The 25,545-nt window shown below is 49.6% G+C and overlaps 1 protein-coding gene across 1 annotated transcript in view; it reads left to right on the top strand.

The window, feature by feature from the left end:
• The window catches only part of LOC139233892 (SRC kinase signaling inhibitor 1-like), a 363,645-nt gene that overhangs the window by 333,300 nt on the left and 4,800 nt on the right, over positions 1-25,545 (top strand). The window contains exons 17-22 of the mRNA XM_070864537.1: positions 2,484-2,635; positions 5,172-5,327; positions 6,708-6,830; positions 11,787-11,864; positions 16,435-18,051; positions 22,953-23,096. Of these exons, the coding sequence (XP_070720638.1) occupies positions 2,484-2,635; positions 5,172-5,327; positions 6,708-6,830; positions 11,787-11,864; positions 16,435-18,051; positions 22,953-23,096 (2,270 nt within the window). The remainder of the gene's footprint in view (positions 1-2,483; positions 2,636-5,171; positions 5,328-6,707; positions 6,831-11,786; positions 11,865-16,434; positions 18,052-22,952; positions 23,097-25,545) is intronic.

A 25,545-nucleotide genomic window follows, 5' to 3' on the forward strand; every position in this document is an offset into this window, starting at 1 on the left:
CACCTTAGGAAGGATATAGTGGCCTTGGAGGGAGTGCAGTGTAGGTTTACCAGAATGATACCTGGACTTCAAGGGTTAAACTACGAGGAGAGATTACATAAACTAGGGTTGTATTCTCTAGAAATTTTCAAGATATTAAGGGGAACAGACAGGGTAAATAGAGAGACATTATTCCCGCTGGTTGGGGAGTCTAGGGTCAGCGCACCAATGAGTTTTTAAGCTGGTACTCGTCTCTGGATCTCTTGGTGCGGTGAGTCGATCCATTTTCTACAGGAAATGGATCATAATGGGGCGGGCTTTAGACTCAAAGCCAGGCTGACTGGCTGAAAATGGGTCGGTTGGGCCATCCGCCACTGTCAATCAGCGTTGTGATGTCACAGTGCGTGTGCATCACCTCACTCGCTCCCTCCGTTAAAGGGGAGAGGTTCGATCATTTTTTAAACTTTGGCCACTGGGCCACCAAGGGAGGGTTTTGACCGGGCCAGTGGCCTGGTACCCAAAGGGGGCTGGCAGGCTGCCCGTTGGCGGCCCGCCCGAACCCGGGGGCAGTATTTTGCATTGCGGTAGTGGGCCCTCGCCTTTAAGGGCTGCGTTGCCAGGCCGCACTCAGTGCGGAGATGGTGCACTGGTAGAAAAACCTGTCTGGCACCGCGTAGCGGGGGATTGATGGATCGGGCTGAAAATGGATAGGTAAGTATTTATTTGATTTTAATTTCCGGTGCATCTACTTGGTCGGGATGGGATCCAGGCCGAGAAATCTCCGACCTGAATTTAAATCAGGTCGGCCTGTTGACCCCAGTCGATTTTTAGGAATGGCTGCCGCAAACGGGCATTAACGGGTCTCTTTGAGACCCTGAATTTCGGCCCCGACGACCACGGGGCAAAGTCTAAAAATTAGAGTCAGACCTTTCAGGAGTGAAATCAGGAAACACTTCTATACAAAAAGGGCGGTAGAAGTTTGGAACTCTCTTCCACAAATGGCAATTGATGCTAGATCAATTGTTAATTTTAAATCTGAGATTGATAGATTTTTGTTAACCAAAGGTATTAAGGGATATGGGCCAAAGGCGGGTATACGGAGTTAGGTCACAGATCGGTTATGATCTCATTGAATGGCTGAGCAGGCTCAAGGGGCTGAATGGCCTCCTCCTGTTCCTACGTGTACAAAGGAGGGTGGATGTTAGAGATCAGATTTGTTCTTTAAGAATTGTGATAATGACCAGATAATCTGTGTTTTTTTATCATGGTGTTGGTTGATTGATAAATATTGACAAGGAGAACTCCCCTGCTCTTTTTCAAAATAGTGCCATGGGATCTTGTATGTCCACCTGACATTGATTTAATGTCTTATCCAAAAGATGGCACCTCTGTGTAGCACTCCCTCATTACTGGTACTGGGAGTGTCAGCCTAGATTTTTTGCGCTCATTTCTGGAGTGGGACTTTGAACCCACAACCGTCTGACTCCAAGGCGAGTGTGCTGAGCCATTGGGTCATGGCTGACATCCAACTACTTGAGACAATGAAAAGCTGAGAGTCGATAGGGCCTTTCGTCCATTAAAGAATAACAGAAACCCAATTGTTTCTGGATCACCTCATTGCCTATAGGCTCTTGCCAATAGGGAGGAGGTTTTGCGCAGGATGAAATCATGGAAAATAATGAGGTATTACATTTTGGTAGGAAGAATAGGGAGGTCATTTATCACTTGGAGGGTGTGAGTCTAGGTGGGGTAGAGGAACAAAGGGATCTCGGAGTACAAATATACAATCACTAAAAGTTGCGACACTGGTTAGCAAGGCCATAAAAAGCAAACCAAGAACTAGGGTTTATTTCTGGAGGTATAGAATTGAAAAGTAGGGAAGTTATGCTAAACGTTTATTGAACCTTGGTTAGGCCACACTTGGAGCACTGTGTACCGTTCTGATCGCCTTATTATTAAGAAAATATAGAGGCACTGCAGAGGACGCAGAGAAGATTTACAAGGCTGATACCAGAAATGCGAGGGTATACCTATCACAAAAGGATGAACAGGCTGGGTCTCTTTTCTCTTGGGGAAAAAAAGAAGGCTGAGGGGTGACCTAATCGAGGTCTTTAAAATGATGAAAGGTTTTGATAGAGTGGATACAGGGAGAGTGTTTCCACTTGTGGGGAAGAGCATAACTAGAGGCCATCAATATAAGATAGTCACCAAGAAATCCAATGGGGAATTCAGAAGAAACTGCTTTACCCAGAGAGCGGTGAGAATGTGGAACTCGCTATCACAGGGAGTGGTTGAAGCAAATAGTATAGATGCATTTAAGGGAAGGCTAGACAAACATATGAGGGAGAAGGGAATAGTGGCTTATGCTGATAGAGTTCAATGAGGAAAGACAGGAGGAGGCTCGAGTGGAGCATGGACTGGTTGGGACGAACGGCCTGTTTCTGTACCGTATGTCCTATGGAATCCTGTGTATTGACCAGTTAACAGGCCAGTTTGTTTTACAGAGGAGCTGACGGTCCACAGATACAGGACAGAGAAACCCTCCAAGTCGCCCCCTCCGCCGCCTCCACGCCGCAGTTTCCCATCGTCCCATGGGCTGACCACTGGCCGGACTGGGGAGGTCATCGTCACAAATAAAAAAGAAGCAACTCTCAAGGTAAGTGTGATTGCAACGCCCATCTGTCCAGCTTTAAAGGGGCAGTAGACTCATGACAAAAGTTGTTTGGCACATAGTTTTCACACTGTCAGTGTCCCTTCAACAATCTAGGGGCCATAAATGCAAGGTAGTCACTGATGCATCCAACAGGGAAGTAAGGAGACATGTCTTTTAAAAAAAAAAAAAATGAAAATGCATTTATATAGTGCCTTTCACGACCACCTGACGTCTCATAGCACAGTACAGTCAATGAAGTACTTTTTTAAGTATAGTCACTGTTGTAATATGGGAAACGCAGCAGCCAATTTGCACACAGCAAGCTCCCACAAGCAACAATGTGATAATGACCTGATGATCTGTTTTAGTGATGTTGATTAAGGGATATTTATTGGCCAGGATACTGGGGATAACTCCCCTGCTCTTCTTCGAAATAATGCCATGGGATCTTTTATGTCCACCCAAGAATGTAGATTTGGCCTCGGCTTAATATCTCATCCGAAAGACGACGTGTCTTATAAGAACATATGAAATAGGAGCAGGAGTAGGCCATTTGGCCCCTCGAGCCTGCTCCGCCATTCAATGAGATCATGGCTGATCTTCTACCTCAGCTCCACTTTCCTGCACTATCCCCAAATCCCTTGATTCCCTTAATATCCAAAAATCTATCAATCTCTATGTTGAATATACTCAACGACTGAGCCTCCACAACCCTCTGGGGTAGGGAATTCCAAAGATTCACCACCCTCTGAGTGAAGAAATTCCTCCTCATCTCAGTCCTAAATGGCCAACCCCTTATTCTGGGACTGTGACCTCTGGTTCTCGACTCCCCAGCCAGAGAAAACATCCCCCCTGCATCTACCGTGTCAAGCCCTGTAAGAATTGTATATGTTTCAATGAGATCACCTCTCATTTGTCTAAACGCTAGAGAATATAGGCCTAGTCTGCTCAATCTCCCCTCGTAGGACAATCCCCCCATCCCAGGAATCAGTCTGATGAACCTTCGTTGCACTCCCTCTATGGCAAGTTTATCCTTCCTTAGGTAAGGAGACCAAACCTGTACACAATACTCCAGATGTGGTCTCACCAGGGACCTATATAATTGCAGTAAGACGTCTTTACTCTTACGTCTTCAGTCAAGTCTTCACCCCTGCCAGTGAAGACCAAACCTTTGACAGTACAAACTGCAGGTTTGTGATGGTTCTATGAAACGGGGATCCTTTGCCTTGGTGTATGGGAACTGGGAGACCCCTGCCTGCCAGAAGCGTTCATTTGCTGAAGAGCAGGAATGATCGAAGCCCAGTTCATTCAACATCCAACAACTGGGCCCAGCTAACGGAGAGACCGAGCTCGTTACTGATACCACTGACCTGTATTGAGCTGCAATGATTCATATCGAGTGTGAGTAAACCTGAGCCTGTGCATCATCATTGTCAATCTGTTGGTCATCCTTCAATTTAAAAAAAGGACAACATTGCATTTATATAGCACTTTTTCATGACCTCAGGACGTCGCAAAGCGCTTTACAGCCAATGAAGTACTTTTGAAGTGTAGTCACTGTTATAATGTAGCTCTGTGTCAGTTTCTGCCCGATTACACTCCTGCAACGCGCCTTGGGACTTTTTAATAAGTTAAAGGCGTTGTATAAATGCAAGTTGTTAAGAAGAAAAATATTGGCCCTGAAATTCGGGTCGGTGGCTTCATCGGACTACAACCCGGAATTTTTCCACGAATGTACCTGGTAGTCCCGGAGGCGCCTTGCATTCTGGTCAAAGCCCTTCTCTCCCTGCGTTTCGCAGTGCACCCACTTCTTCTAGATATGGACAGAGAGGCTGGAGTCACGTGGGCCTGGACAATCAATCACGGTACAGTATTCTCACTGATAATAATGGCAACTCCAATTTTACGAGTTCCCAATACTATCAATGAGAATAAAGCCCTAAAACACCCAAACGCAACATCATAAATTTAAAAAAACACCTCACATATTTAAAATTAATTGAAATTAAAGTTAATTAAATGTTTTAGAAAAGAGATATATTCGGGGGCTTTTTAATGTGTTGTAATTGGGGTTAAAATAAACTTACCTTAATTGACAGGGTTTTTACTATAAAAATGTGTATTTACATTTTATTTTTATATGTTTTAAAACCCTTACGCTGGTAAAATTAGGCTATGCGTCTGCTTTTACCAGATGTAAGAGTTTGAAGGACATTTGCTGGGCGTGTGTTGGGCAAATAGCGCAATCTCTCCCGCGCGGATGTCCTTCTCCCGGGGATGCGAAGGATCTGTCAAGAGATATTTTGACAGATTGGAAAAGCCGGTTTTCGACGCATGCGCATTGCGCCCCGAGATCCGGCTTTTGCGTGGCCTTGCCGGGTCCGTGCGTGTTCCGTACACACCCAGCGAGGCCGGTATTTCAGGGCCACAATAACCACGATGGACGCTGAATTGAGCAGGAAATGTGATTGTGAATTGAGGGGTGTGGTGAAAGGAGATGAAGTTGATAAGGATGCTCTCTTCTCTCTGCCATTGTCAGAAAGCCGACTCTGATGAGACCGATGGGCAGAGACCCCACGTCAAACTGAGAAGGACCATGTCCGAGGCAAAGCCTCCATCCACACCACCGCCCATCGTGGCTTCGGCTGTTCGAGATGATGAGGATGAAGAAGATAGGATCATGGCTGAATTGGAGGTTTGTGTTTCTACACCAACGCTGTTATCACTCTGGGGCAGAGTACGGGGGGGGTGGGGTGGGGGGGGGTATTGTGCTGCCCCAACTTAATTCTTCCACTGTGGCGCCCTAAAGTCCAGTTTGTACTCTAAAACTGACATGACTAAATTGGCAATTCTTACTACAAGTTAACATCCAGGGTGGTGTATGTCTGACAAATGATGTCTATGTTTTGTCACTAACTGGCTTCAAACCAATTACAGCAATAAGGCAAGCAAATGCATGTTGTCCTTTATTGCAAGGGGGTTGGAGTACAAGAGTAAGGAAGTCTTGCTTCAATTGTACAGGGCCCTGGTGAGACCACACCTGGAGTACTGTGCAGTGTCGATCTCCCTATCTAAGAAAGGATATACTTGCCCTGGAGGCAATACAATGGAGGTTCACTAGATTGATTCCTGGGATGAGAGGGCTGTCTTATGATGAGCGATTGTGTAGAATGGGCCTATACTCTCTGGAGTTTAGAAGAATGAGCGGTGATCTCATTGAAAGATATATGATTCTGAGGGGAAAATTGACAGGGTAGATGCTGAGATATTATTTCCCCTGGCTGGAGAGTCTAGAACTAGGGAGCACAGTCTCAGGATAAGGGGTCGGCCATTTAAGACCGAGATGAGGAGGAATTTCTTCACTCAGAGGGTGGTGAATCTTTGGAATTCTCTGCCTCAGAGAGCTGTGGATGCTGAGTCTCTGAATATATTCAAGGCTGAGATTGATAGATTTTTGGGCTCTAGGGCACTCAAGGGATGTGGAGATCAGGCAGAAAAGTGGAGATGAGGTCAAAGATCAGCCGTGATCTCATTGAATGGCGGAGCAGGCTCGAGGGGCCAAATGGCCAACTCCTGCTCCTAATTCTTATGTTAATGTTCCTCACTGAAGGCATCAAAGTCTGTGTTTGTCAGTAAGTAATGATGAAATGACGTGTCTGTGCTGAGCTGGGCTGTGGTCGCTCTGCCCCAGTGTGTCCGTCCCAACTTCGGGGCATAGGCGGATGCAATTCCCAGTGAAGACCACAGCAGGTGCAAACCCACTGAAAACAACACCGATAAGTCGGAGGCGCGAATGACGGTCCATTGTAATCCTGGTGTTTTAATGTACGTTGTGCTTGTAGCTGCCATCTTGGTCCCGGTTGGTGCAAAAGGATTTGTCCATTTATGCATTCACCGGGCCGTGTTGATTCCACATGAGTAGAAATGTGTGCTTGCGACCAACTGTGATTAAAAGGGTCCCATTCTGCAGGTTGTCCATATTGTGTTGAAGGGCGTTGGCCGTCTTTTCGAAAAAAGGGTGTACTTTACGCAATGTTATTTTTATGTCTTTCTTCCCGATTTCTGGTCCTATCAGGTTTTTGAAAGAAGTCCCTTGCCTACCCCAAGCTCAAAGGCAATAAAAGAACCGGGTCTGGCTGCTTTACCCACCACAGATTCCCGGCTTTGCAGGGCTTCCCCACCAGCCCAAGGAAGGAAGGTAAAGCCTTGTGGCTTCAAAATTCTTCTGAGCACTTCTCTAACTAGCCTGCTTCCACCTCCCTGACTAACTGCTGCTGCTGCCACTCCCGCTCACTTGTTTTACACTTTCGCTGCTTCCCTGTGGATCTTCACCGGGCCTCGGAGCCGAATGCACAGAATGCTCGGATTGTAACGTTGGCGTCGACACAGCAGCCAGCAAATGACATCGGCACAACGCACCATTCAGTCCCGTGTAAATGGAAGCCCTGTGCTGTTCACTAATTCCCAGAGCATGTTACATACAAACATACAAACAATGACAGACAGGTAAAGACCACCTGTCCCATCAAGTCCATCCCACACAATCGCGATACCTTGTGTATCGCAACACATACACTCCACCACACCCCAAACCACATGATCTCCTGGGAGAGGCAAAAAAAACAGTTTAAAACAAAACTCTGACCAATTTGGAGGAAAGAAATCTGGGAAATTCCTCTCCAACCTATGTAGGCAATCAGAAATTAAATTTCCTGCAGTTCCTACCTTCTGTAAGAATTAATCCCCGCCGCAGCCAGAAACAAATCCAGCTTTCGCTTGAAGGAGGCCAATGCCCAAAGCAGCTGAGAGATGGCGGTGTGTGTCTGACGATTAACGCGGTGGCAATGTGTGATGAGGTGTACCGGCAACCTTACCCGTCCTCCCCAGACAACCGGTCGGATTACTGTGGGGGCCACAACAAACAAAGGTAATGAGTTCTTCCCTCAGCGGGAGTGAAATAACCGTCAGAGGTCAGGGTTCACTGCCCGGGCCGCTCAGTAACCTTCTCCCAAATGGTTGAACTCCGAGTGACCTAAGGTCCGTGTTGCCTCGGCCAAATGGTGGAATCCAAGCGAAATCTCCAACCCTAGTCTGTGGTGAGAATTCAGGACCATCCTAGGAACATTGGTCGAGGAGCAGGCCATTCAGCCCCTCAAAGGCCACTGTAACATGTGCATTTCCAACTGGTCTGTCAGGCTGCAAGGGTCCCAATTGTTGTGTGGATGAGCCCTCGATACCAACTGAGTCGCTGCCGGACTCAATGATCCTCAACACCTCAATAACCCTCTTCTCCCTTCCCTCATCCCTCTTTGGATTTCGGTCACCACTTCTGCTGGTTAGGAAGGATCTTGGGGCATGTGTCCAGTTTCAAGTTGATGGATCAACTTTAGTCCCAATTAGTCTTGTACCAGAAACGATTAACATGCAAAAGTTCAGCAACAATACATTGCAAGGTCAATACTTGACACAAGACACATTTTTGGGCCATCAGATCTATTTTAAAGCTGTTTGTTTTTACCTTCTCATCCCCCGCCACCAATTCTTGGTTATCCTCCTGGTTGACCCAGCACTGCTCCCAACACAAGTAGGGCAGGTGAGCACCCTGGTGCCAAGGGTCAGTTCATGATGCTGTGTAACTGACCACTAGACCAACGTGAAACTGGCCAGTTTGGCTCTCGTTCCCCTGTTCCCTTCCCTTCTTCTGACATTCCCGCCCTCCTGACGAACTGATGGGAGAATGGGATTGCACTGTGTAAAACTGGGAAAGGGTGGGAGGAGGGGCATGAGCCTGACTGCTTGATGGCACAGCATGTTGCCATGCCAACATGCCACATGTTCCCATGTCAGTGTGCCATGCCAACAGGTGGCAAATGGAATGCTTCTGAAATTGCTTCCCAGCTCCCTGCCAAGTCCCTCTGCTCTTCCTGACTGCACCTTTCCTGTCTTTGCACAATTACATGCAACAATCTTCACTGCCCATTCCCTGGGTCCTGGTACTAACCTGTTCTGCCTTTGCTCTCTGTGTGTTCTGCCCACACACTAACAGCTTCTGGGTTACTGTGGGCTTTCTTTGATTGTAATTAAGGATGTCGCCACATCTGGGTCAGAGGGACTAACGTCGTTTTATTTATGTTTGTCTCGAAGAGTAACACGGCTTAAATAACGATATGTAATGCCAGCCTTTTCAGCACCGTGTGATCGATGTAGTCTTTATCCATTTCTCTCGTTTGCCTCTCCGTTAGACTCAATGGTACAATCCTGTAAATGGAGGTGGTGCCACAGAATGGTGGAATATGAGCACCAGCCTAAGGCCCCGACTGCATTGAATGTTTTATCAAGCCCATGGGGAAGGTGCTGAGTGGAGTCCGGGTTCTTTTCTGGAGAGAAGTGGGGGAGGGAACTGATCGATGGTTGACAGTGAGCTGGTCGCGTTGCAGCTGCTAATAACTCTCCCAAATCCAAGAGCTGGGGGCATTGTTGTGCATGGCCAGAGCTAACCTTGGGGGAGAGGACCAGAGCTTTTAAAATAGGCTGCAGGCAGCGACCCCACAATACTGCCTGGCCAGAATGGGGATGATTGAGTAATTGTCCCGTCCGTCACCTCCAGAGACCCCACGGCTGTCAGTGACCATCTTACGCACATCGTTTGTGTCGTGTAACTATCATCCCACTTGCTGCTGGAGAAATCACCCTGCTGTTATCGGGGAAACTCTGCCATTGTTTCGGTCGTGAGTACGGAGACGTTGCGAATTAATCGCTCGAGTTCCACCCCCGCCTCCAGCTCAATGGCTGACACAGCGGTGTCAATCCTCACTCCAGTTAAAGTGCCGGCAGAGAACTGCAGCAACTCGCCAAGGCTTCTTCGGCAGCACCTCCCAAACCCACGAACTCTACCACCAAGGGCAGCAGTCGCATGGGAACACCAACACCTCTTAACTGATAAGGGAATAAAGGGTTATGGGGAGTGGGCAGGGAAGTGGACCTGAGTCCATGATCGGATCTGCCATGATCGTATTAAATGGCGGGACAGGCTCGAGGGGCTATATGGCCTACTCCTGCTCCTATTTCTTATGTTCTTATGTTCCAAGTTCCCCTCCAAGTCACACACAATCCCGACTTAGAAATATATCGGCCGTTCCTTCATCGTCGCTGGAAATCCTGGAACTCCCTCCATAACAGCACTGTGGGAGCACCTTCACCACACGGACTGCAGCGGTTCAAGAAGGCGGCTCACCACCACCTTCTCAAGGGGCAATTAGGGATGGGCAATAGATACCAGCCTTGCCAGCGACATCCACATCCTAGGAACGAATAATTTTTTTAAAAATTTACTGAATAGTGAACTAAATAAGTTATTTTTGGAAATCATGAGGGATTTGTTGTTACCGGGTGAGTTAGTGACTAATTCAATGGAGAACAAGTTCGTTTTATTTCAATTTCATCTCCACAAATCCGTGTAAGTAGGAACACATTCTCTTCTCACAGTTGCCTGTGTTCACCAGGTATTGCATCACTCTGTACCCCAACCTCACAACTATTTTAAGTTGAACCTATAAATCAGGGGCACTAAAACCGACAAATTAAACTTTTAACATGAAACGGATCAAATTAAAATTTGGTTGCCGGGGGTGATGATGCACTCCAGTCCCTCCGTCGCCCACCTCTCATGGAAAGCCACGAGCGTACCGGTGGACACCGCGTGCTCCATCTCCAGGGACACCATGGCTCGAATGTAACCACGGAAGACAGGCAGGCAGTAGGGCTGAGCGACCCCCTTGACCGCCCGCTGCCTGGACCGGTTAATGGGCACCTTGGCCATGCCCAGGAGCAGGCCTTCAAGGAGGCCTTCCAATTTGCCCGCTCCCCTCCCAACCTCACAATCTGAGCATTTACACAGCAACAAATCTGGGGGGTGACGGGTGTCCCCTTGGAGTGAGTCAGCGGCGATAAACGTTTCCACAGAGGGATGTCGGCAGAATAACGGCAATAACTGCCATTTATATAAAAGCAAAATACTGCGGATGCCGGAAATCTGAGCTAGAAATCGAAAATGCAGGAAATACTCAGCGGGTCAGGCAACATCTGTGGAGAGAGAAACAGAGTTAGCGTTTCAGGCCGATGACCCTTCGTCAGAACTGGAAAAAGTTAGAGATGTGACAGTTTTTAAGCAGAGGGGGAGGGGAGGAGAGGAAAGAACAAAAGGGAAGGTCTGTGATAGGGTGGAAGGCAGGAGAGATTAGAGAGACACAGGGGATGATGGTGCGAGGCAAAAGGGGAAGGTAATGGGACAAGTAAAGGAACACAAGATGGATCTGGAGGAGGTGTAACTGGGAAGGGCAGAAACATTTCTATAGCATTTACTATTTAATGCAGTCGAACGTCCCAAGGCTTTACAGGAACGTTATCAGACAATATTTGACACCGAGCCACTTGAGATATTAGGACAGGTGACTGAAAGCTCGGTCAAAGGTTTTCAGGAGCATCTTAAAGAAGGAGAGTGACGTGGAGAGGTTTATGGAGGGAATTCTGAGGACCCAGGCAGCTGAAGGCACGAGTGTTGGAGTGATGGAAATCAAGGAAGCACATGAGGTTAGATTTGGAGGAGCGGGGTGGGGAGCTGGAGGATATTACAGAGATAGGGAGGGGCGAGGGCCATGGAGAGATTTGAAAACAAGATTTGGGAATTTCAAAATTATGGCATTGCCGGACCGGGAGCCAATGTAGGTCAGCGAGCACAGGGGGTGATGGGTGAAATGGAGGAACTTGAATAAAAGGAAATCGAGAACAACTCTTGAACCGTGGGTAAAACAATACTTGCATCCCTCATGGGCAGATACTAATTGAATCATAACCCACTGCCTCAGCTCAGTCAGAAAGTTCACTGTCTGGTCCTTGCAGACCAAGAGAATCCCGGATTAAATAACCAGTCCCAGCTAAACTAGCTTACAATTGGCCTCGGCACCTCCAAACCAGGAGAGGGGTGAGTTGTTGTGGATCCCTGTTGCTGATTTCTCCCTGGTGAACCCTCCTGGAGAGTGAGTGTGCGGGGGCATTGGATAAGGGAAAAGCTCAGAGTGCCTGCGATGACCCCCTCTTGGTCTGCTGACGTTCAGTGTTAAGGCGATCCAATAATCCTGTGAACGTGTCCCGTCAGAATTCAGGTGGCATCCCAGATGCTGAAGAGTCGGAAGTCTCGGAGTATTTCCATCCCATTAACCTGACTCCGGGCTCGGTAAGTAATGAGCTGAGAAACGCCGGGGAGCGCCTGACAGCGAATTGGTGGTGGTGCAGGGAGCAAGTGATCTTCATTCCCAGTTAATCGCACCGGGAATGAAATGGCTGATTTTTTAAAGTACGGCTGACACTGTAACAGTGGCGAATTGGAAATCAGGCTGCTCTGGACATAGGCTACCTGGGAACAACAAACGTCCAATCTGTGATCGCGGCATTATTTTCAACAAATGCTGTGCACATGAACCAGTGGGCGGATTGGTGGAGCTCAATTGGGCATGGACTGAATTTGGGAAGTGTTTCGGGCAGGGAATGGTGGGCATGTTTGGGCCATGGATTGGTGCATGTGCTTTGGATGGTGATTGGTGCATGTGTTTTGGGTGGTGATTGGTGCGTGTGTTTTGGGTGGTGATTGGTGCGTGTGCTTTGGATGGTGATTGGTGCGTGTGCTTTGGATGGTGATTGGTGCGTGTGTTTTGGGTGTTGATTGGTGCGTGTGTTTTGGGTGGTGATTGGTGCGTCCACTTAGAGAATGGAATCGCACACCTGTTTGAGGTATGAGCTGGTGCACATATTGCCTGCATGAAGCCTAACTGTTTTGGGAGAGTGCACAGCATTTTGTTTTAAAAAGGAGCCATCGCCATTTCAGAATGCCGCCTCTTTCCAAAGGCCACTGGAGTCAGAACAAATTCTGGGGATGAATGGCCTGCGCTCACCTCACACACTGAATGACCCAGATTTAAACATCACTGGATTATGGGAGATCCTGCCCATCAGAACTTGCTCTGTCACCTTGTGGTTATCGATTGTTCCAAATCAGTGAATCGATTCTAACCCCCTGGTTTACTTTTAAAATCAACTCAGATCATTGAATGATCCAGAAGAGTTGTTTTAAAGTTTCTGAATTTCCTCGCAACTCCACTTTAGAAATTGAAAATCATTCCTTTAAACTTTCCAGGAATCCTTCACACCTCAATAGACTTGCTGTCTTTAGCCAATTTAATGTAGCCTGGTTTTTAATTGTCATTTTCACAGCTTGTCGATTACAATATCTATTAGCATCTGTGATATAATAAAAGTGTCGAGTATAAGCTGCACTTCCTGTAGGCGTCACGCTAGCTTTCTGTAATACTTTCTCCCTCACACTTTGTTGGGGACATCCCATTATAAAACACTGCATCCTCCAAATACCACGAGCAATGCCACAGGAGGCCCACTAGAGCCGTCCTTAAAAACCTTGGACATCTCGCAGTGGCTAATGCAAACTTTTGTCACATTTGCAAATAAATAATAAAGGCAGCCATTTGGAATCTCTAGGGAAATTCACTAACAAGAACTTGCATTTATATAGCACCTTTAACGTAGTGAAACGTGCCAAGGCGCTTCACGGGAGGGTTTCAAACAAAATTTGACACCGAGCCACATAAGGAGATATTAGGGCAGGTGGCCAAAGGCTTGGTCAAAGAGATAGGTTTTAAGGAGCGTCTTAAAGGAGGAAAGAGAGGTAGAGAGGCGGAGAGGTTTAGGGAGGGAGTTCCAGAGCTTGGGGCCCAGGCAGATGAAGACACGGCCACCGATGGTTGAGCGATTATAATCAAGGATGGTCAAGAGGGCAGAATTAGAGGCGCGCAGAGATGTTGGAATAGAGAAATGGAGTACACCAGACTCGAGGGCGAATTTTAATCCTGGCAGGGGAGGGGGGATAAAAATAAATACGCAGGAAACCCAACCCCAATCCGTCCACTTCTAGTTTTAATGGAGGCGGGGGGGGGGGGGTTGACCAATCTGCTGTCAGGAGCCGGTTCAGTCACTAAAATACTTTAAGGAGGTTGCCTGCCTCTATTTAAAGTAAAGTTTTATTGTGATCACCCGCAGGCTGGGTGTCCCAGGCTCGGGGAAACCCGGCGGCTGAAGGGGGCAAGGAGGACCGGCTCCCTCAGGTCAGTGCCTTTAGAGCTCTGTGTGCGGCCCGGTGGAGCCAGAGAACTCCCCTACCCAGGCCCAACAGCTAACCTGTTTACCCCCCATCCCCCAGCAACGTTCGACCCCCCACTTCTCCCCCGCACTCCAATGCCCGACTTGCCTCCGATCCGCTCCCCGGCTGCCTGTCGAGCGGGAAGCCTGTTGAACAATTTAGAACCGATTCTGCCGTTAAACTCAGTGGGATCTATGGGAAACCTTTGCTTCTGGATTTCTCATCTGTCAATCATTCCCCTGCCCTGCCCCACCCCGCCCTCTGCCCTCCTAACTCACACCCAGTCCTACTCACCCATCACCCCCTGTGCTCACTGCCCGTGTCCTAACTCACACCCAGTCCTACTCACCCATCACCCCCTGTGCTCACTGCCCGTGTCCTAACTCGCACCCAGTCCTACTCACCCATCACCCCCTGTGCTCACTGCCCGTGTCCTAACTCACACCCAGTCCTACTCACCCATCACCCCCTGTGCTCACTGCCCGTGTCCTAACTCGCACCAAGTCTCACTCACCCATCGCTGACCTACATTGGCTCCCAGTTAAGCAACGCCTCAATTTTAAAGTTCTCAGCCTTGTTTTCTAATCCCTCCATGGCCTCGCCCCTCCCTATCTCTGTAATCTCCTCCAGCCCCACAACCTCCCGAAATGTCTGCACTCCTCTAATTCTGCCCTCTTGAGCATCCCTGATTATAATCACTCAACCATTGGTGGCCGTGGGCCCCAAGCTCTGGAACTCCCTCCCTAAACCTCTCCGCCTCTCTAACTCTCTGTCCTCCTTCAAGACGCTCCTTAAAACCTACCTCTTTGACCAAGCTTTTGGTCACCTGCCCCAATTTCTCCTTATGCAGCTCGGTGTCAAATTCTTTATCTCATAACGCTCCTGTGAAAGTAAAGGTGCTATATAAATACAAGTTGTTGTTGTTGTCAGGGCCATAATATCTGCAACTCTCACGCTGACAAAGCTAATGTTCTCATCTCCAGTGTCTGCTGCAATGAACCTTTGAGTGACCTTAACCAGTTTACTCGAGATTAATTAATCTTAAATGGGGCCACCCCTGCACTACAGCAGACGAGGAATACATTTTCAGACGGTATAGTATTCCTGACCTTATGAACCGCCCTCGCTCTGACTTACCGTGGGCAGACCAGTTGGACATTTGCGGGTAATACTGCGTAAGGGAAGAAAACCTTACATTTCAGCGTACCTCCTGTCTGCCATAACTCTGACCCCTCACACCATCAAATGCAAATATCTGTTGCCCTCTGGGGGGGGGGGGGTGGAAATATGAACAAAAGTAGCTGTTCAGAATTCACAAACAAACTCTCCAGCAACAGACCCACAATATCTACAGTCTCTAATACTTTCAACCTATGGAAAAATTTCAATTTGGACGTGTAACGAAAACATTGAAGTAAGTCCATGGTACAGATAGCGGCTCCGCATCACACGATACATACATCAGCTCCAGACTCTCACTAAACCTTTATACACCACGATGTGTAAAGGGCAAAAAGAGCAAGACTTAGTAAAGATAAAACGAAGCACGGAACGTGTCAGTAAAGGTGACCCTGAAACTACTGGATTGTCGTAAAAACCCATCTGGTTCACTAATGTCCTTTAGGGAAGGAAATCTGCCGTCCTTACCCGGCCTGGCCTATATGTGACTCCAGACCCACAGCAATGTGATTGACTCTTAACTGTCCTCTGAAATAGCCCAGCGAGACATAACTAGAGGCTATCAATACAAGATGGTCACCAAGAAATCCAATAGGGAATTCAGAAGAAATCTCTTTGCCCAGCGAGCGGTGAGAATGTGGAACTCGCTGCCACAGGGAGTGGTTGAGGCGAATAGTATCGATGCATTTAAGGGGAGGCTAGACAAGTATATGAGGGAGAAGGGAATACAGGGTTATACTGATAGATTTAGATGAGGAAAGACGGGAGGAGGCTCGAGTGGAGCGTAAACGCCGGCATGGACTGGTTGGGCTGAATGGCCTGTTTGTGCCGTATATCCGATGTAATCCTGTGTAGAAAAAAATCCGACAAAGACACTGTGGGAGCACTTTCACCTGCAGCGGTTCAAGAAGGTGGCTCACCACCGCCTTCTCGAGGGCGATTAGGGATGGGCAATAAATGCTGGTCTTACTAGTGACGTCCACATTCCAGTATAAAAAACAAATGATCTCTTTGTACTATGGCCGCTCGTTTATCTGTCTTCCCGATTATTGGAATTGCCGGAGGGCAGAAACGTTCCCAGATCATGGTCCCACTGCCCCGCACTCTGACACTAATTAACCGCGCCGCCCAAGGAATATTGAATTCTGGTTATGCTTTTTGCATGGTATGTGCCTTAATTGCTGAGAGTATTGCTGTAGCAGCCATGTCTGACTAATATTAGGGGGGGTGGGGGGGGTTGCTGGTTATCTGCAACCTTCCACTGACATCACGGGGACCCCTCCATTCTAGAGGCAGTACTGTCAATCAGCCCAGCTCTCAGTCAGAAGTTGGAGTGCTGAGGCTCAGGCAATTACTGGTAACTAATTATTCACTGTTCATTTCTTTCCTTGTGTGTCCTCCACGTCTGCTTCTGTAGGAAATAGAAGTCACCGATTCCTTGGGCTGGGCCCAGCTCCCTGAGATTGTGCTGACTGAATGCACCCCTGGATCCTGCACTCCGGTGGATTATCCAGTGCTGGGACCCGAGTTTCCTGGAGGGGCAGCATGGACCGACCTTCTTGTGGGGGCATGTGATGGGACAGTACAGAGTAGCGAGCCAGCCAGAGGGGCCTTGGACTCTCTATCTGCCTGGGGCCATCAGGGACAGCCCAGTTCCGAAGCCTGGATGCAGTGCGTGTCCTCTGCAGTGGTGCTGGAGGAGTTCATGTTGGTTGAAGCTGCCCTGACCCAAGCGGTCCAGACCAGGTCCAAGCCCCCTTCCCCGGGCCAGGGAAACTCGGAGGCTGAAGCAGTCCAGGAGAAGTATCTGGGAATCTCTGTTGCCTCCGCATCATCCCCTACAGAGCTTTCTGCCAGTCACACCAAGGAAGCATCCTGCCTTGGCGATGCCGGGGAAGAAAATGTGGCTTTTATCATCACTGAAAATCAGATCCAAGCTTTGTCCAGAAGGGAAGTTGAGGAAATTGTCAACGAGAAAGGTGAGGATATTCAGACCTGGAATGTTTCCTCGGCGAATGAAGAAATGTCTGGACATCTCCTGACTCTGTCTCCTTCACCAGCTCCAGCCGAGGAGCAAGGGCCCGTGGTGTCCCTGGACAAGAAGCCGGTTGTGGTCATATTTGAGGAGCCCATGGACCTCAAAACGGCATACAAGAGGTTGTCCACTGTCTTTGAAGAGTATGACGATGAATTTCAGTCGGTGCTGGGGGAGAGAGGCTCCAGCCAGGAAACACTGGCTGTAGTGGCACCATGCCAGCCACCAGGACAACCCTTGACATTATTCTCCATTGCTGAGGTTGATCGGCCTTCCAGCTCTGCATCCAGCCACTGCTGCCCCCCAAGTGCACCCAGCGATCTGAACCATGATCACGGAACAGCTTCAGGGGAGAAAGCATCGAATTGGACATCTCCCGAGGCAGCAAACTGGAAGGATGGAGGTCCCAAGAATGCCAAGATTCGGTTCCACAAGCAACGCTTGGATGCGTTGGCCAAAGCCATCGAGTCGGGCTCAAAAAGCGGCAGGAAAACCTTGCAGGTGGTTGTCTATGAGGAGGAGGAAAAAATCGACAAGGTGACCGGACAGAGGCAGAGGGAGGTGAATAAATATCAGATCAACGAGATCGAGCAGGCCCAGTGCAGGAACATCTTGGGAACGCAAAGGACACCCACAGCACTTTCCCGGGCGGAGGAGATCAAGAACAGCGCCTACAAGACCATGGACAGCCTGGAGGAGACCATCAGGGAGCTGGAATCCACCATCTCACAAATCAGCCAACACCCATGCACGGATTTCTTGTTTTCCAACGAATTTCTAGGTGCCCCCAAAGCCGGCGAGACCCGGGAGCAGCTTGTGGACGAGCCGGAACTATACGCCGCTTATAACCAACCCGGTGCGACAGAAAGGGAGGAGGAGGTCCACATCTCGCTCCCGAGAGACCCACCATCTCCTACTCCCGAGGGAACCACTACCTCCAAAACCAAGCCGCCCCTCCTCCCAAAGCCCCGGCTCCAGCTCCAGCCGCCAGATACAAAGGTTCCATTTCCATTCCTCTACTTTCCCCATTGACCCCCTCTCTCTGTCTCGGGGTTTCCCCTGCGGCCCCATCTTCTCCTCTGGTCCCAGGGCCGCTGGCCAGGCCCTCAGTCACCTTCCCCGTGTCCTGCTCCTGTCTCTCAAACTCTCTCTGGCTCTTTCCGTCAAAGCTCAAATGATTCGCTGCAAAATGTTTTTCTTCCAATTTAGATCTAAGTCTTTTTTTGAGTGTTTTATTTCCTCCTGAACCTTGCACATGTCTGTCTGGAGATGATCAATAAACTGGCTCCTGTCTTGATCCTCGGCCTGACTCAATCGCTCTGTATCTGTTGGCTTCTTCTGAAGGATTTGTCTTTCGCTACTTTATGGCTGTTGGAATTTCTCTTTTTGGGAAGCGGCTAATCCTTCTAGCATCATAACTTTCAAACTTCTCCATTAATTGGAGTGTGCTTTCTGTATCTTGTCTGGTGGTGTATTGCTGTGTGGTTTCAGGGGGCTCTGCCTTCATGGCGAGGGCTGCAATTACCAAAGACCATTTTATTTGGGGAGGAGAAAGAACACGTGGCATTTGTGTCATGATAGCTGAGCCAATGCCATTTGCGTCATGTCAAAGTGACACGTCATTGCAAAACTTGGATAACGTTCCGTATCTCAACCTGTGGAGGGAGCTCTACTTCATGAAGGCAAAGCCCCCTTTAACGCTGAAAATAAACTGCGCCCGGTGAGTGCGGCGATGCCGCGGCGATGCCGCGCCGAGCCTGGGCAGCTCACCCCCAGGGTGTGGCCACGAGGGAAGGCGCTTACCTCCCCCGGGCCGAGAAACAGCTCGCCGTTCTCTGTGTTAACAGGGACCGTTCCTTGTCAATCTGATACTGTTTCAGGTCAACATTATCTCTGCAGCCACACGCTCTGACCGTAGGAATCCCGCCCCGGTGTAAACATTGGTTTCGGATATTCTCAACTCTGAGTTGGTCTTTGAAAGATTAACAGTCAAACCCTGCTCTGCAATACAGTTTCTCACAGGCTGGTGTAGGCTTTCACTGTAGGGGTGGTAGCTGGTTAGATTAAGCAGTTAACTAGCTGTTTGGATAGCACGTTCTACGTAACTAGATAATCCTGTGCTTAATCTCTGGTTGCACGGAGTTGTGCGATATATTACTGCTCATTATTGTGTCAGAGACAAGACGCCCTAATTCCTCCAGCCTTGTTCAAGGAGTTAATCCCGGGGTTTCAGGGGGGTTTCATCCTGGAGTTCAGGGGGTTTAATCCTGGAGTTCAGGGGGTTAATCCCCGGGGTTCAGGGGAGGGGGTTAATCCTGGGTTTCGGGGGGTGGGAGGAGTAATCCCAGGATTCGGGGGGTTAATCCCAGGGTTCAGGGGGTTAATCCTGGGGTCCGGGAGGAGGGGGGTTAATCCTGGGGTTCAAGGGGGTGTTTAATCCCTGAGGTTCAGGGGGGTTAATCCCCGGGGTTCATGGGGTTAATCCCCGGAGTTCAGGGCGTTAATCCCCGGAGTTCAGGGCGTTAATCCCTAGGTTGGGGGTAATTCTGGGGTTCCGGGATTAATCCCCGGGGTTCAGGGAGTTAATCCTGAGGTTCAGGGGTGTTAATCCTGAGGTTCAGGGAGGGGTTTATCCCGGGATTCAGGGAAGGGTTAAACCTGGGGTTCGGGGGCGGGGGTTAACCTGGGGTTTTTGGGGGGGTTAATCCCGGGGTTTGGGGGGGGGGATTAATCCCGGGGTTTTTGGGGGATTAATCCCGGGGTTTTGGGGGGATTAATCCTGGGGTTCTGAGGGGTTAATCCTGGTGTTCTGGGGGGTTAATCTTGGTGTTCAGGGGGCTTAATCCTGGTGTTCAGGGGGTTAATCCTGGGGTTCAGGGGAGGGGTTAAACCTGGGGTTCAGGGGGTTAATCCCCGGGGTTCAGGGAGGGGTTTATCCCCGGGTTCAGACGGTATTAATCCCGGGTTTCAGGGGGGTTAATCCTGGGGTTCAGGGAGGGGTTTATCCCCGGGTTCAGAGTGATTAATCGCGGGGTTCGGGGAGGGGGGGGGGTAATCCCGGGCTTCTAAGGAGGATAAGCCTGGTGTTCAGTGGGGGTTAATCCTGGGGTTCGGGGGGAGGTAATCCTGGGGTTCGGGAGGGTAATCCCTGGGGTTCAGGAAGGTTAATCCTGGGGTTCGGGGGGGAGATTAAATCCGGAGTTCAGGGGGTTAATCCTAGGTTTCAGGGAGGGGTTTATCCCGGGGTTCAGCGGGGGTTAACATGGGGTTCGGGGAGTTAACTCTGGATTCAGGGAAGGGTTAAAAGGGGTAATCCCCGGATTTCAGGGGGTTAATCCCCGGGGTTCGGGGGGTCAATCCCCGGGGTTCAGGGGGGTTAACCCAGGGTTCTGGGGGGTTAACTCGAGGTTCAGGGGAGGGTTACTCCCGGGGTTCAGTGGGTTTAATCCCGGGGTTCAGGGTGGGTTTAATCCCGGGGTTCAGGGAGGGTTTAATCCCCGGGCTTTTTGGGGTTTAATCCTGGGGGTTCAGGGGGTTAATCATGGGTGTTCGGGGGGGTTAATCCTGGGGTTCAGGGGGTTAACCCGGGGTTCGGGGGGGGGGGTTAGCCCGGGTTCAGGAGGGGTGAATCCCGGGTTCAGGAGGGGTTAATCCCTGGGTTTTGGGGGTGGTTAATCTTGGGGTTCAGGGAGGGGTAATCCCCGGGGTTCAGGGAGGGGTAATCCCCGGGGTTCAGAGAGGGGTGTATCCCCGGGGTTCGGGGGGGGGGGTTAACCCAGGGTTCGGGGGGGGTTAACTCTGGGTTCAGGGCAGGGTTAATCCCCGGGTTTCGGGGGGTTAATCCTGGGGTTCAGGGGGGATTAATCCTGAGGTTCAGGGAGGGGTTTATCCTGGGATTCAGGGGGGGTTTAAACCTGGGGTTCGGGGGGGTTTAACCCGGGGTTTTGGGGGGTTAATCCCTGGGGTTCAGAGGGTTAATCCTGGGGCTCAAGGGGCTAATCCCCAGGGTTCAGGGGTGTTAATCCTGGGGTTCGGGGGGTTAACCCCAGGTTCAGGGAGGGTTTAATCCCGGGGTTTTGGGGGGGGGTTATTCCTGGGGGTTCATGGTGGTTAATCCTGGGGGTTCGGGTGGGGTTAATCCTGGGGTTTAGGTGGATAACCCGGGGTTCGGGGGGGTTAGCCCGGGTTCAGGGGTTAATCCTGGGGTTGGGGGTAATCCCCGGGGTTCAGAGGGGGGGGTTAATCCCTGGGTTTGGGGGGTTTAATATTGGGGTTCAGGGAGGGTTAATCCCCGAGGTTCAGAGAGGTTAATCCCCGAGGTTCAGGGAGGGGTTAATCCTGGGGTTTTGCAGCTGGAGATTTCCAGCATTTGCAGTTTTTCCGGATGTTAGAATCCGAATGTAAATCAGAACCAGGAACATTTGACTTTAAGCTGTGTGTACTGAAGGGATTCAAATTATTCCCTTTAGTTTTACACCTCCAACATCGGGGACTTTCTGACGCTCCGTGATTAAGATCTGGTCACTCTGCACAGTTTTCTCCCTCTCCCTCGCGCAGATATAAAGTCCCACAGTTGCTGACTTTCGGAGCAATTCATAGTCAAGCCCAGGCCTATCACGCGCATCGTGTCAGGATCAGGCACCCTATCACATCCCCCTCCCCAGCACAAGGACATTCATGCCCATCTGGCTCACGTGTGTTGCTGCTTCTCCTGGGCTCTTCCCACTGTCCATAATCTAACCTGACAGCCCAGTGCAGAAAGAAATAGCTTGCATTTCTATAGCGCCTTTCACAACCTCAGAATATCCCAAAGCGCTTTACAGCCAATGAAGTACTTTTAGAGTGTAGTCACTGTTGTAATGTGGGAAACACGGCAGCAAATTTGTGCACAGCAAGCTCCCACAAACAACAATGTGATATTGGCCAGACAATCTTTTTTTGAGGGATAAATATTGGCCAGGACACCAGGGATAACTCACCTGCTCTTCTGAATAGCGCCATGGGATCTTTTATATCCACCTGAGAGAGCAGACGGGGCCTCAGTTTAAAGACGGCACCTCCGACAGTGCAGCACTCCCTCAGCACTGCAGTGTCAACCTAGATGTTTGTGCTCAAGTTCCTGGAATGGGACTTGAACCCACAACCTTCTGACTCGGAGGCGAGTGTGCTACCCACTGAGCCATCCCTGGAACACACCCTTCTGTGGCTTTAATATTGACAGCGCCACAATTGGGATGTACTGTGTCTTTAGGTCATCGTTTCGCCATTGTTTGAAATTCTAATTTTTCACAGCACTTTAATAAAAAAAACTGCAAATGCTGGAAACGCGCAACGTCGGAGAGAGGAACGACAGGTTACATACAGTCTCCTCTACAGAGAGTGCTCCAGGATTTACAGTGACTGGGGGGAGGGGCAGCCTGCAGCTTGTTATCGTTTACAAAGTAGGACAGGCATCCCCCCATCCTGCTCTGCTATTGGTTGCATTTCTCTATTCATCTCTGACTTTAAGGGATAGTTGGGGAGGGGGTTCTCTGGGCATGGCAGTCTCGGGAGGGGAGGGGAGGGGATGGTGGAGGGGAATCCGGTAGGTGGCTCTTGGTGTGGTGGCGTGAGGAGTGGGTCGGGGGGCCCGGGGGAAGGATTGTCTCGGAGTGGGTTCGGGAGGTTCTCGTTGTGATGGGGAGGAGGGGGTCTTTGGTCAGGGGGGGAGGGTCTGGGGGGAGGAGTAGGAGGGTCTGTGGGGCTCTTGGGGTGGGGTGTCGGGGGGGAGGAGGGGGGTCTTGGGGTGGGGTGTCGGGGAGGAGGGTCTGGGGGGTGGGGGGGTCTCGCACGAGCTCCTGCGATGCCTGTCACTCGGGTGAAGCGGTGTGATTGATTTTCTCGGTTCTCTCTGTCCCCAGATCGGGAGCGTCCCTTCGCCCCAGAGCAGGATGGCCATCCCGGCTGCCCCGAAACTCAAGCAACAGCACAGCAGCGAGAAGCTGAAGCTGAGCAAACAGCGCGAGGAGTATCTCAAGCTGCACAGCCAGCCGGACAGTCAGCAGGTAGTTTACTTCTAGACAACAAGTGAGCATTTCCTCTAACGCTGTTTAACTCAGACTCAGTCCCTGCTCCTGCTCGACTCCCCCACCAGCCCCTGCCCATGTTCTGCGCTCTCGCTGCACGGGCAGAGTCCGACTTCGCTCCAGCGCACTTTTCATCCGCTGGACCGTCCCCAGTGACACCAAATACACAACACTAAATATCAGAAAACTCACACACACACACACTCGCGCTGACACTCGCACACAGACACTCACATACACACACAGACTCACTCACAGACACACGCACACATGTACACTCACAGACACACACACTCTCACACAGACACTCGCACACTGACACTGACACTCGCACACATGTACACAGACACTCGCACACTGACACAGACACTCGCACACATGTACACAGACACTGACACACTCACACGCTGACACTGACACACTCACACGCTGACAACTCGCACACAGACACACACACAGAGACCACCCAGATTGATACTGGAATGAGTATCCCGATAATACCAGGGTACTTAGTGGAGATGCACAGGCAGATACATTGATAAAGAAACGTGAGCACTCTTGTATTCTCTCAGCAGGCCGGAGCTTGCAATAACCGTTGCCCCGCTCTGTAACAACCTTATTAACTGTGTCCAGTAACAGTCACCTCTAACAACCTGCTCTGCAGTAGTAGAAAAATCTTCTTTTAATGTCGGCGCTTGAGTGCAGTAATAAGGCACAGGATTGGAAGATAAAAGTGGTGCAAACAGACGAGTGAGAGCAGAACAGTGGCCAAGAGACACGGGACATAAGAACATCAGAAATAGGAGCAGGAGTCGGCCATTTGGCCCTTCGAGTCTGCTCTGCCATTTAATAAGATCATGGCTGGTCTGATCTTGGCCTCAACTCCACTTCCCTGCCCACTCCCCATAACCCTTGACTTCCTTATCATTCAAAAATCTGTCTATCTCCGTTGTAAATATATTCAATGACATTCTAGCATTAAAAAGGGCTGTGTCTTTGATTGGAGGAGGCAAGGGCTTTCAATGAACTGCCAGCTTAAAGGAAAGTCACATTGATTATCTTTGCTGTTTCCGGGGCAGCGTGAATTCTCACTCCACTCTGTGAGTGGCGGATTAATCCCCATCTTTCCCAGTCCTCGGTGGTGCACAACGACAATAAATTAGCAAATAGATGATAAATTGGTAAAAGATCTGGTGGGGGGGAGAATGAGAGTTTTTTTGTTTACGCAGCAAGTTGTTATGATCTCCTGAAAGGGCAGTGGGAGCACATTCAATAATAACTGTCCAAAGGGAACTGGATAAATATGTGAAGATGAAAAAAATAGCAGGGTTATGGGGAAAGAGGAGGACTAATTGGATCGCTCTTTCACAGAGCCGGAACAGGCTCGATGGGCCGAATGGCCTCCTTCCAGGCTGCGAGATTCTGTGACACGGAGCAATCTAAATAAAAAATACTTCATTGGAGGAAGGCCAGTTTCAGTGGGATGAGAACAGATCTGGCCTGGGTAAAGTGGAATCAAAGATTGGCAGGCACAACTGTAGTGGATCAATGGGCTGCTTTGAAAGAGGAAATAGTTCAGGTACAGTCGAGGTACATTCCCACTGGGGGGGAAAGACAGGGCCACTAAAGTCAGAGCTCCCTGGATGACAAAACAGGTCGAGAATACGATGAAGCAGAAAAAGAGCGCCTGCGAAAGATGTCAGATCGAGAATACATCTGAGAATCAGGCTAATTATAGAAAGGTCAGAGGGAAAGTGAAAAAGAAAATAAGGGCAAAGAGAGGGTATGAAAATAGAATGGCAGCTAGCAGAATAGGTAATGCAAAAGTCTTCTACGGGCATATAAATAGTAAAGGAGTGGTAAAAGGGGTGGGGCCGATTAGGGACCAAAAAGGAGAGCTATGGAGGCAGAGGGTATGGCTGAGGTACTAAACGAGTACGTTGCATCTGTTTTCACCGAGGAAGAAGATGCTGCCATAGACATAGTGGGAGAGGAGATACTGGATGGGATAAGAATTGATAAAGATGAGGTACTATAGAGGCTGGCGGTACTTACAGTAGATAAATCACTAGGACCTGATGGGATGTATCCTAGGACACTGAGGGAAGTGAAGAAATTGCGGAAGTACTGGCCATAATCTTCCAATACTCCTTAGAAACGGGGGTGGTGCCAGAGAACTGGAGAATTGTAAATGTTACACACTTGTTCAAAAAAGGGTGCAAGGATAAACCCAGCAAATACAGGCCGGTCAGTTTAACCTCAGTCGTGGGAAAGCTTTTAGAAACAAAAGGTGTTGGACAAAGAGCCACAGAATAGGTTTGCCAGCAAAGTTGAAGCCCATGGAATAAAAGGGACAGGGCAGCCTGGATACGACATTGGCTAAGTGACAGGAAACAGAGAGAAGTGGTGAACGGTTATTTTTCGGACT

The sequence above is a fragment of the Pristiophorus japonicus genome, chromosome 21, assembly GCF_044704955.1.
Source record: "Pristiophorus japonicus isolate sPriJap1 chromosome 21, sPriJap1.hap1, whole genome shotgun sequence".
NCBI classification, from domain to species: Eukaryota; Metazoa; Chordata; class Chondrichthyes; family Pristiophoridae; genus Pristiophorus; species Pristiophorus japonicus.